We start from the raw sequence: 11,759 nt of genomic DNA, 5'->3' as shown, positions 1-11,759 counted from the left end.
AAGTGTATAATAATAAAGCATTCCCAAAATACGTTATTTTTCTAATCTATATTTTTTTAGTATTTTGTTTTACTTCATCATTCATATTACCTTACTCTTGTCTTTCATAAGAAAGTCATAATCTAAACTCGCTATTCTAGATTACTTCTCCCTCGTCCAGTAATTATAAAGCTTCTTTTCGAATTTACAAAGGGCACTCTCACTAACCTTAACACCATCTTGAATCCAAACTCCATATGCACCCATTAGGTTAGCCATGAGAACATCAGTGAACAGCCTGTCACCTACCACAGCAATTTCGTGCGGCGCTTCTACTATTTTACGGGATAGAAAATATTCCATAATCTCGTCCCTGCATCCCGGCTTCTTCAACTTATGTCGTAACACGGCAACGCCGGTATTCTTCTCGAGTTCCCGCGCTTGTTCATACCCCGCATCGTCGGATGACCCCGCACTGTTGCTAACTATCAACACACGGTCCGGGTAGCATTTCTTCAGTTCCTCCCACTTTTCTTTGTACGCAGGCCATACTTTGTCGTCATCCTGCAATGATATACAGTTATCCTTGTCCACGACAACCGCTTTAATTGACGGGTGAATCGGCACAGGTAGCTGATTGAAATTAGCAATTCGAAGTCTAGGTATACAGAGGTTATGATTGTACACAGCCCGAAAGGCATTAAAAGTAGCATTGAGGTTCATAATAGTATTAAAATAACACGAAGAAATGCAACTATAAGAATAATCTTTCTTTATTCCTGTAATATAATCCGGTTATATTATTGTTTTTTTTATTTTTTTTTATTTTTTTTTATTTTTATGTGCTTCCTTTCAATAAAAATATTTCTCTCCAATTCTCCAATTATATTCGGCTCTTTTTGAAAACAGAATAGGGACCACTAACCTTGGGTTACAAGTATTCTTACTCTTTGACTCACACACTTTTGTTTCACTTATGCTCTCTTTTAGTCTCTCTCTGTCCCTCTCTCTATCTCTATCTACATATGTTTAACAAGTTCCCTTCTCACCCAGCTTGTCATAGTTATTTCTTTTACCCGGTCCATATCTCGATATGACCAAACAAAAAATCATTGAACCAGGTTTACCCCCCACAAAGTGCCTCTGCTGTGAGAGGGCAGCTTTCCTCGGCTCCGTAGACAGGCCCACTCAGGAATGATATCAACCAAATAAAAGAAAGAACGTTAAAAATACAAAAGCAAGTACTTCAGCCCGTTCCTAAGAATAGCCTATACGAAAAAAAACCGACTTTTTTTATTGTTTGATGAAAGATTTGATATACCCACCGGGAAATTTTTTTATTTTTTTTAGTTTGTCACTCGGAAATTAGTAAAATTGCCGTACAGAACTCACTCCGTAAATCTATATTATTATATCTCAGTACTGAATTTTCATTTAGAAATTTTATTTTATTGCCTTACTTGTTCGCGCCCCTTAAAAATACATAAAACGTATCTTCTCTTTCATCGAACCCCCATTGTTCTTTTTTTAGGTCCCCTACTGTATATCGAAGTAGATACAAAGAAAATGACTATGTTAATTATGATGAACGAAAAACAGAATATATCCCCCTACTTCAACACCCCTCTCTCCCTGTAATAATTGGCATGCATCTTAATTTTAAAAGATAAATTATCTTATATTAATCACATGACCATCGAATGACGTTATTGGTGTATCTTTCACAGCAGGCACCGGTAGAAACCCAACAACCGTATAAAAAGTTTATTTATTTTAGTTATTATATCTATTTATTTTTAAATTAAATCCCACAATCTTGTTCTTATAGAGAGATGAGCATTACCATTTCGATTTAATTATAGAAAAAGGCTACTCCTTCCCCTTAAGGTGTGTAATTAAAGGTTCCTTAACCTTAATTTTTATTAAATTATATAGAATTTCTTTATATCTTTTTTTTTTAATTCAATATTAACATTTTTCTTAGCTTGTAAAGGAATGATAATGAGGGTTGTAACCCTCTTTTTTTTTTTTTTTCATAATATTGTTTAGCCTCTTTTTCTAAATCTTATCTCTTTCCCCTCTTCCTTTTTGATTCTTGAATTATAAAATAGATTGAATATAAACAAAATATTCAAATAAATTAATGACCGAGTAATGATTCAATTACTTGACATATTCATTTATTTAGTTTTTTTTCTTAATTCTTACAAACCTTTATAAAATACGGTTACTTTTTTTTTTTTCTACAAATTTTTATTATCTTTATTTTTAACTACAATAGAAAAGAAAAAAAAAGTATCAATACTCCAACAAGAATACTATTATAATCTAAAAATCATAATTTTTTATTAAATTTGAACATAGAATAAAAAAGATTACTAAATTTTCTAATTAAAGATATATCCAACAAAAAGAATTATATATATACACAAGTTTTCCTGAATAGAACTTGTGAACTTACGAAAGAGTTTTTATTCTAAGATACTAACAATTATAATTCAAGTATATTAATTTACTTTATATTTGGTATAATTCAAAGAATAATTTAATTCAATATTTTCCGAAGCCCGAGAACCGGAAAAACCAGAAAAAAAATCCCACCGCAAAAAAAAAAAGAATTAAAAATTAAAAAAATTTAACCACAAAGAATCGTTAATAATACCTCAACAAATAGGCACACACAATCTACATACACAAAAAAAAAAAAATTAAACTTTTTTGTCAAAAAAAAAAAAAAAACTTTAATTAATTAAGGTTAGATTTACTAGGTAGAAACAACTGATACAATAATATAATGGATCGATGCTTAGACAGGATTATATGTCGATACCCAGAATGAATTTTGGTCCAAAAGACTTTATAACGAACGAGAAGCATTTGACTGTAATAACCGGAGTTGAAAAAGAGGATCCGCGGTTGGATCAACCGACGAAGATCGAAGTGAATAGCGATGGTAGTATTAAGCGTAATACTTTTGCATGTGTAAAATGTCATGATTTGAAACAGAAATGTAGGCCGTCTGATATGAACGATATATACCGTCATCCATGTGTTCGATGTCTGCGCAATAATGATACCTGTATATTTGATCTTTCTAAGAGGAAACGTAAGAGACGGAAAGGTACGCGTAGTCCCGGTGACAAGTCACGAGATAACGGTAAGAGATCGAAGAGGAACTCCGATGCAAATAGCATAGAGGAATATAGCGAAAGTAATAACTATACATTGGAGTCAGCGGGACAGCAACAGCCAATACCGTCCACTGGTAGTTGGCAAGGTGTATCTTCTCTTTGGAATAACACCACTACGAACACAACGACACCAGCTAAACCTAAGCTATTTGATAAACAAATCGATAATCAACCACTGATGCCCATGAACATCTCTCTACAAAATACACCTGCAACAACTATTAATAATATTCTTTCTCCCGAACAACCTTTACTTAACACACTATCACTTGAAACAAAGAATAGTTCAAGTGCTGTACCAATAATTAATGATGACTCCATGTTAAACTCGATTTCTGGTAGTAATGATTCATCCAATAATAATATGAGCTTGAGTATGAACCTTTCTCCAGGTAACAACCCTAGTAATAATAATATCAGCACAAGTCCAGGTAGTCATATAATATTGAATGGTTCCGTGCCTGGAATGCAACAACCACTGGACAAAATGAATGCTGCACCTTCGATGACTCCTACTATTCAATTTGGTTTTAATGATCAAATAAACCAATACCAAGGGAAAATCAATGATAATAATAATAACAATAACAATAGTAATAATAAGGCTTTGAATAATAACGACGATAATAATATTAATAATGTTCCTAACAATTATTCCAATTCTGTAATTAATAACAACCTACCGGTTTTACCTAAGTCTCGCCATCACCACCTCAATAGAATGGCCTATTCTTTTAAAAAGCAATTACAATCATTAGTTTATCATCAAAAGGAAAAAATTCAGCTGATAACACGACTACTTGATCAGTCAGCCAAGGAATGGCAGATAATGATTGATAAAGCTGATTTGTTACCGGTTGCTGGTGATCCCGTTAGTGCCGGTATCATATCACGAGAAGAAGCTCAGCTAAGATTGAATAGATTTTCTTCTGATATTACCTTTTTTGCAGGACTTTCCTTCATTAATTTCTCTAACAATACAGATGTCGATATAATGAGAGCCCAAAAACCAATGCTTTTTGCGGTAGTAATGTCATGCTCTACAGTGTTGATGAAAGCCGAAGAAACCACACAAATGACAAGTATGAGATTAGATACATTTGTATTAAAGCTATTAACTACAAATATCTTTAAGCGAAGAGTTGATGCGGTACAACTTGTTCAATCGCTGTTAATTCTTTGTTTGTGGTATAATTTCTTAGAATGGCCTTCCAGAAGCAAGTATCATTTCTTTAATTATGTTTGCTGTGTTGTAAGTAGAGAATTCCATAACAATCCTAACCCTGGTAGAGTTTTTAATTTGTTCCCAGATAGAGAGCCAAAACCTCATCATTCTTTAGAAGTCAACAGGTTGATTTTGTTGGTTTACATTACTGCACTAAATGTTTGCATTTTCTTAAGACAACCACTGCATACTCCATATAACAGCTATATCGACTCAGCTTACCAACAATCATTGAAAGATTCAACTATGCCGATTACCGACTCTCATAAGGCTGATTCAATAATTCTACCTATTTTTACCTCTCTGTGTCATATTTTAGAAGATATTCATAGAAAACTTCACGAGATTACTAATGAAGATGAACTGTTTCAATATGACTCAGAAAAACTGGTAGCCAGTTTCCACTCAAAGTTGGATGATTTATATTTAAAAATTCCCCCAACTAGACCAAGAGTAATTGCATACTTCTTTTCCATAAAAGCTTATTTATACCAATTTGTCCTAGAAGATTATATTAAAAAGAATATGGAATTCTTGAAAGGTGGTAATCCTGTCCCAGAACATATAAGTAAGGCTTTTAGTGATTGCTTTGACTGTTGTGTCCTATGTTTGGAGAATTTCATTAAGCTAGATAGTAAGCTTATTGCTTCTTTACCGTTGTTTCATTCATCGAGAATGGTTTATACTGTTGGTTTAATTTTATTAAAAATTAGGTACAAAGTTATCACATCTGCATCTTTCCATCACCTCTTACACAAAACAGATAATGCTGTACCTTTGGTCAAAAAAGTTGCAGAGGCTTTAGAAAATTGTTCAAGACTATATCCATATAATTATCCATTGTACAAGTTACAATATGTCATTGCCTTATTTTGTCAAACTTACGCTAAAAGAGTTATTGAAGCGTCTGAGCGGCAAGCCAATAATTCCGAAGCAACTTCTAATATACAATTCAATACCCAATTATTGCGGAATGAAAATGCTAGTCGATCAAATAGTGGCCCTACAGGCTCAGAAGAAGTGCCAGCTAGTATAAATAAAATTCTATCGAGAAATAACTCAAATCCTACAGGAGAAGATAGCAATACACCTATTAATAATGCTATGGAATCGGGTATATTAGGTGCGAGGTTTAAGCCAGAAATTAATGAATCGGTAAACAATAATAATGTAAGGAGTGAGTCGAATGGTAATAATGTTGTAAACAGTGTAGAATCGCAAACTATAAAATCATCTCCAAGCTCATCTATTCATAACATTAATGACTATCTAACTGATATGGACTCACTAATGTGGGGTGTCAACACGTTGAATGACGAATTTTGGTCCGATTTATTTATGACTGGGACTTGAACATATAGTCGTGTTCATTATTTCTATTTCTTTTCTCCCTATATCGATGATTTGTCTTTTGTTTTGTTCTTTATTCAACCTTTCATTTTACATGTTTTTCTATTATGATTATGATAACTAAAAATTATTATTATTATCGGTTTTTTCCAACATATTCTTAAGTCCCTTGATTATACATTTGATTACTTTGAGTAAATATCCACTGTACGTTTTTCTAGCTCTTTTACTCTCTTCAAAGCAACTAAAGTATAACATTCAATCATGAAATTTTATTTGTATTAATAGTTATTACACAAGAGATATCTCTCTTTACATAATATACAGCATTTAATAACTTGGTAATGAAACAAATATTTTTTATTGATTTGTAGCTATGTACTCATAATACATTATTTGGCCACCATTGGTGCCAAGAATCCTTCTAAACTGTTGATAAAATTCCGATTATTTATCTTCCTGAAACCTTGGCCTCTTGTCTCGTTTTCATTTTCTGCAAAATCTATTGGTGAAAGCAAGTTGCAAGCAACGTATTTCATGTAGATATGACTATGTATGTATTGGAGGACTTGAGAATAGGATTGCTGCCTAAAATCTGATAGTAACACAAACCATAGACCAGATGCCGTACAGTAAATATGTACTAGGTACTTACCTGTGGCTATAGTACGAATTTCATTCTTCATAACACCGTGTGAAAGTTTCTGTGTGATTGTTCGCAGAGAATACACCATACCATATAACAATTTACCGGTCTCATCATTTTGCTTAGAATTGATAGTCCCACTAGAGGCATTCGACAGCAGTGTCCATTCTCGATCGAATATACAATTACAGTGCCTATCAAATATCCAAAAAGAATAAATTCCCATTATTGAATTTCCACAAATCTTTCTATTCGAGGAATATCTATCTATACTACTATGATAATTTACTACTATGATTACACTTCATAATATGATTGATAAATATCACATAGTTTTTCAGGTGAGCCCGTTTTAACATAAAAAAGTGAATCGTTAAATCAAAAATCCCTAGAAAAAATAGGTTTTAAATATTTAGGGCTACCAGCTTTAACCCTAAATGAAAAGCTATTAAGGTAGCAATAAAATTGGGTTCGGTTAGAAACCAATAAATGTCTGTTAATTATATATTGAGTTATACAGTATCATAACTATATAGTTACCTGTTTGTATATGTGATCTTCGCTTGTTTAAAAGCTAGGTGCTATCCAAATATTGAGCATATATACCAAAGTGAAACATTATTCCGTTTTCATTCTATTACAGTTAAAAGCTCAAAAGATCAATTTCACCATCGTTGGATGCAGGCTGTGTTTGTTGCGTTTGTGGTTTAGAAGACACCAGTTCATTAAATTCATCGTCGTCATCAGAAACAATACTTGCGGCAACAGGAGCGGCTGGTGTGTTTGTCAAAACAGCAGGTTTTATAGGGTCTGTTTTAATAGTTTTAGCTGTAGAAAACAGAGAACTGAAAGGATCGTCTTTCTTTTTGTTTTCTGCTATAGCAGGAATAATTTCGTTTGTTTTATGTGGATTAACAGTAGCAGGGGCATTAAAATCCATTGCTAACAAATCAATGTTTGATGCAGGCTGTGTTTGAGCTGAGTGTGATTCTTTTGGAGCAACATTAGGAACGGCAGAGTGGAACTCTGTAAACTCATCGTCATCGTCATCGTCATCGTTATCAAAACCAGAAGTGGAAGGTACTTGATTCATAGAGTTGTTATTAGTATTAGAAGAGAAAAAGTCTTCGTTTGAATTACTCTGAGATACTTGAGCACTGTTACCTTGACTTACCGTATCTCTAAATCTAGCAGCTCCTCCTCTAGAACTTGATCTGTTATAAACATCTGAGTCATCTTCATCCGAGTCAAAGTCAGCACTAACACTAATACCATGGGTCTTCGTACTGGTAAATCCAGCCCGTGTATTAGCTGGAAGACCAGTACCCATAGAAGCACTTCCTCCTGCCACACCCTTATATTTCTTGGCAGTCTCTCTTGCCTTTTTTCTTTCATTTCTAATTTTGTTGTCATCGGACAACAATTCAGTCAAAGCCTTAGCTCTGTTTCTTACATTAATGCCTTGGTCTCTACCTTGAGAGTCGATATAATGGAATGATTCTAATAACTTAATAATGCTAATACTACTCCTTGTATCATCGATAAATCTTTCAGAACCGTGCTTGATTAAGTATTCTAGCAATTGAAGAGCCTTGTAGATCTGTCTCCATTCGCTCCCGGACTTTTCCGTGAATCTTCTAAATATCATACCAAGTATTTCTTCACGCTCTCTGATATTATAAGTACCTTGAGCAATCTGCTCCATCAAGGTTGATGAGGCTCCCCATGGTTCATTATTTGTGGCCTCCCTTACTTTACTTTCGATATCAGTATAATTATACATAACATTTTGTGCCTTTCTAAAGTATTTTTTCGCATCATATAATGACAAATTAGATAAAGTATCTTCTAAACTCATCTTATCCTTCTATTTTTAATTTTTTATTATTATTGCTTGGATTGGTTTTTTAATGTATAAAAAAATGATGATATATTTCGCAAAATTCAGGAACAGCAAGAGTAGCAGAAAATATCCAGTATCGTGTTAATTTGATAGAAAATATATACAAACTCAGAAGCTAATGAAATGTTACTACTACTTGTCAGATGAATATTCCAATGGTCAGTAAATAAATTAATCAACTTTCGATTTTTTTTATTCGGTTTTTAAAAGGCGATGTGTTTCTGCATTCACCCTTTAAAAAATTAAAGGTATTTTGAACATTTAATACGTCATTGAAATCATGTGATTTTATAGAAACTCATGTATTAATTAAGCTATAAATGACATAGAAACACGACAGCTTAATCTGAACATATATTTACAAGGTTGTCTAAATCTGTAGTTTATACAAAAGAGAACTTATTAGATATGAGATAGTGGAAATGTTTCTATTCCGTGATTTCTCCGGATTCTTCGACGACGATCTTAGCTCTAGGAGCACCAGACATAGTACCGTAACTCTCGATGGTTTTGACAATGTCCATACCCTTAGTGACTTCACCGAAGACGACATGCTTACCATCTAGCCATGGGCATGGGACAGTGGTTATGAAGAATTGGGAACCATTAGTGTTTGGGCCAGCGTTAGCCATAGACAACAAACCAGCCTTATCATGCTTCTTGGTGAAGTTTTCGTCAGCAAACTTGTTACCGTAGATGGACTTACCACCGAATCCGTTAGTTAGGTCTGTATCACCACCTTGAAGCATAAATTGAGGGATGATACGGTGAAATGGAACGCCTTTGTAGCCCCAGCCCTTTTCACCGGTACATAGAGCTCTGAAATTTTCAGCAGTCTTTGGCACAACTTCGTCATAAAGCTCAAACTCAATACGTCCAATACGGGACCCATTTACGGATGGTTCGAAATAGACCTTCTTACCGAACTTGGCAGCAGTGGAAGACAACTGTCTTCTTTGGGCAGCAAAATTTCTCATAAACATTTTATTATTTTATTAATTGCTTTTATTGGGTTGGGATGACAGTAGATGCTAAAGAAAAATTAAAATAGGGATACTGTTACAATAAATAATCCTTCGATGAAAAGTCCTCTCTATCTAGTACTATCTTCTCTTCCAATTCAAAATACTAGTTCGCTCCTTCCACGCCCAAAGAAGAGTCAAAACTACGGCATTTTAGAATAGAAGTCACGTGTTATATCTGGATCAAAATCCAAAAACTTATATATATATATGAATATTCTATTAAGTAAGATATTGCTAAAACAGTAGTCATATTATTTATATTAAATTAAATGAAGATAGTATATCCTTATATAACTTATAGATAAATTCAATGGCCAGTTTATTTTAATATATATATATATATATATATATATTTGTTGGAGATAAAAAATAAAGGAACTAGACATATGTCATAGTAGATTTAGCACTTGCAAGTTCCACAAGTACAGTTGGTGCAAGTACATTCACCTGATGAGTTAGCACAGGTTTTGGTAGCGCAACCACATTTAGTTTCACAGGCGCATTCAGTACAGCTGCAAGCATAATTAATTGGAGAGGACATTTTTTTTCTGAGATTTATTTTTTTGATGTGTTTAGTTGTTTTTGTTAGTATTGAGTATACTTTTATTTTATGTTAAGAACAGATAATAAGAAATGGGAGATATTTAGAAAAGTTGAACAATCTGTTCCATTATATATGTTTATTTTTTCTTATCGAATCCCAAAATAATCATCAGCAATAACTTAAGTCAGCATATTTTGTTTAATAAACATGTCTATCAAATTAGATAAATCAGCAAAAACCCAAAAACACTACTTATCAAACAACTCTATATTTTTAAGTTTTCTAGTTTTTATTTTAGTGTGCTTAATATGAATCATCAGCTAAAATAGGTGCTCTTCCTTTTTTTTTTCTTTCTAAAGGCGGCGATCGGGAATTTCGCTGCCAGGCACCCCATCGGTGATTTGAATCTTAGTTAAGTTGCCAGAAATTTCCGTAGCAGGATGTAAACTATCAGATACTAGGAACATTAATTGATTTACGCTATTTTCTGTCAGCAGTATTTGTTGCTAATTAGCTTTTACATAATTCGGTGTACAATACAGTTAATAACAATAACAAACAGTTTATAACAGCAAATATACATAAATACAGACTTAGGTGCACAATGGAATATAGTGGAAATTTTAAAAAAAAAAACAAAAAAAAAATGAAAAGTTTGTAGTAATGCTAGTCTAGTTTCAGTTCTTTTTCTTTCTCCTTTTCTAATGGAGTTTCTGCCTGTCTCTTTTTGGATTCTAGTTCTTCTACTACTCTCTTATCAGCTGTAACACCATTTACAGGTCTGAAATAAGGCTGGCACCTCCAATATGGAACGGTCTTGTAGGAACCTCCCCATAATTGTTTTTCGAGAGTAACAACCGTATCATCTATAGTGGGGTCTTCGAATATCTTTCGTACAGTCTCTTCAACTGGTATCACCACTTTTTGCTCCCATTCATCTAGACTAGATTTGGCGTTCAATGCAGCGATATTCGCTCTGATATCAGTATGATGAGGCAAGAAAGGTCTCAGTAGTTTGAAGAAATGACTTTTCATTGCTTTTCTAGAGGCAAGAGATTCGCTGCACTCGTTTTTTATAATATTGAAATATTCTCTCGCCAGCCTGTCCACCCGTGGGAAAGTCTTATCCTTATCACCGATATGCTCAACGTTAAATACGCCCGGGTTGTATAAATTACCTTCAGCACTCATTACTGCATCACAGTTGATGTATTCAGAACATCTTTCAATGTCCTCAGGATACAAAATATTACCATTAGCAAAAAAAACTGTGTCTTGTGGTAATTCTTTTCTTAAAAACTTTATGATATCCCAATCTGCCAAACCTGTTTTTTGGCCCTTTTGTTCACGAAGCCTGCCATGTACAGTTAGGAACTGGGCACCGGCATCTAGAACCATCTTTGCATAGTCTAATGTTTTTTGTTGTTCGGGGAAGACACGAATCTTAGCTGTAACTGGTACTTTCAAATTGTCGTGTAGAGTACGGATTAATTTGTGAATGAGTTCCCATTCTTCCATTAAGAACGAACCATAATGGCCTTTCTTTGCAATACCTTGAGGACAACCGAGATTTAGATCAACCGCATCACACTTGTCTTCTACAAGTTTAGCCGCCTCAAGTAGATATTCAGGGTCATTGGCACAAAACTGAACAACTAAGGGACGGTCAAGTTCTGTATCACCATCCAAGTCACACCACATTTCTTTCCTATACTTTTCGGATGTAGCAAACAGCTTAGCATGGAACATAGGTGTGTAGCACAATGTCGCACCATACCTTCTAGATAATACCCTCCAGGCAAGTTCAGACTGATCCACCATAGGAGCAACGATTCTGGTAGGCTTACCTATCTTCTCAAACAGCACTCTTCCCTTTAATTTTTGATCCACCATGTT

At 34.0% G+C, this 11,759-nt stretch overlaps 6 protein-coding genes across 6 annotated transcripts; 1 reads left to right on the top strand and 5 right to left on the bottom strand.

Moving 5' to 3' along the window:
* Positions 1-141: 141 nt before the first annotated feature.
* On the bottom strand, positions 142-702 carry GEP4 (phosphatidylglycerophosphatase; the record flags this gene model as incomplete). The annotated part of the gene is made up of 1 exon (XM_071054707.1): positions 142-702. The coding sequence occupies one exon, from the start codon at positions 700-702 to the stop codon at positions 142-144; it is 561 nt and encodes a 186-aa protein (XP_070909400.1).
* Positions 703-2,781: 2,079 nt separating this feature from the next.
* WAR1 (War1p) lies at positions 2,782-5,748 on the top strand (the record flags this gene model as incomplete). Its single annotated transcript, XM_071054706.1, has 1 exon — positions 2,782-5,748. The coding sequence occupies one exon, from the start codon at positions 2,782-2,784 to the stop codon at positions 5,746-5,748; it is 2,967 nt and encodes a 988-aa protein (XP_070909399.1).
* A 389-nt stretch (positions 5,749-6,137) lies between these two features.
* BET5 (TRAPP subunit BET5) lies at positions 6,138-6,617 on the bottom strand (the record flags this gene model as incomplete). Its single annotated transcript, XM_071054705.1, has 1 exon — positions 6,138-6,617. One exon carries the CDS (start codon positions 6,615-6,617, stop codon positions 6,138-6,140), a length of 480 nt encoding a protein of 159 aa, XP_070909398.1.
* Positions 6,618-7,034: 417 nt separating this feature from the next.
* Positions 7,035-8,249, bottom strand: ENT3 (Ent3p; the record flags this gene model as incomplete). Its single annotated transcript, XM_071054704.1, has 1 exon — positions 7,035-8,249. One exon carries the CDS (start codon positions 8,247-8,249, stop codon positions 7,035-7,037), a length of 1,215 nt encoding a protein of 404 aa, XP_070909397.1.
* Positions 8,250-8,722: 473 nt separating this feature from the next.
* Positions 8,723-9,277, bottom strand: CPR3 (peptidylprolyl isomerase CPR3; the record flags this gene model as incomplete). The annotated part of the gene is made up of 1 exon (XM_071054703.1): positions 8,723-9,277. The coding sequence occupies one exon, from the start codon at positions 9,275-9,277 to the stop codon at positions 8,723-8,725; it is 555 nt and encodes a 184-aa protein (XP_070909396.1).
* A 1,252-nt stretch (positions 9,278-10,529) lies between these two features.
* DUS1 (tRNA dihydrouridine synthase) lies at positions 10,530-11,756 on the bottom strand (the record flags this gene model as incomplete). Its single annotated transcript, XM_071054702.1, has 1 exon — positions 10,530-11,756. The coding sequence occupies one exon, from the start codon at positions 11,754-11,756 to the stop codon at positions 10,530-10,532; it is 1,227 nt and encodes a 408-aa protein (XP_070909395.1).
* Between the last annotated feature and the right edge of the window lie 3 nt (positions 11,757-11,759).

The sequence above is a fragment of the Nakaseomyces bracarensis genome (assembly GCF_045282275.1).
Source record: "Nakaseomyces bracarensis strain CBM3 chromosome Unknown Scaff13_0, whole genome shotgun sequence".
In the NCBI taxonomy this organism is placed as follows: domain Eukaryota; kingdom Fungi; phylum Ascomycota; class Saccharomycetes; order Saccharomycetales; family Saccharomycetaceae; genus Nakaseomyces; species Nakaseomyces bracarensis.
The sequence above is the reverse complement of the archived record's forward strand: the minus strand, read 5'-3'. Positions and strand labels throughout refer to the sequence as shown.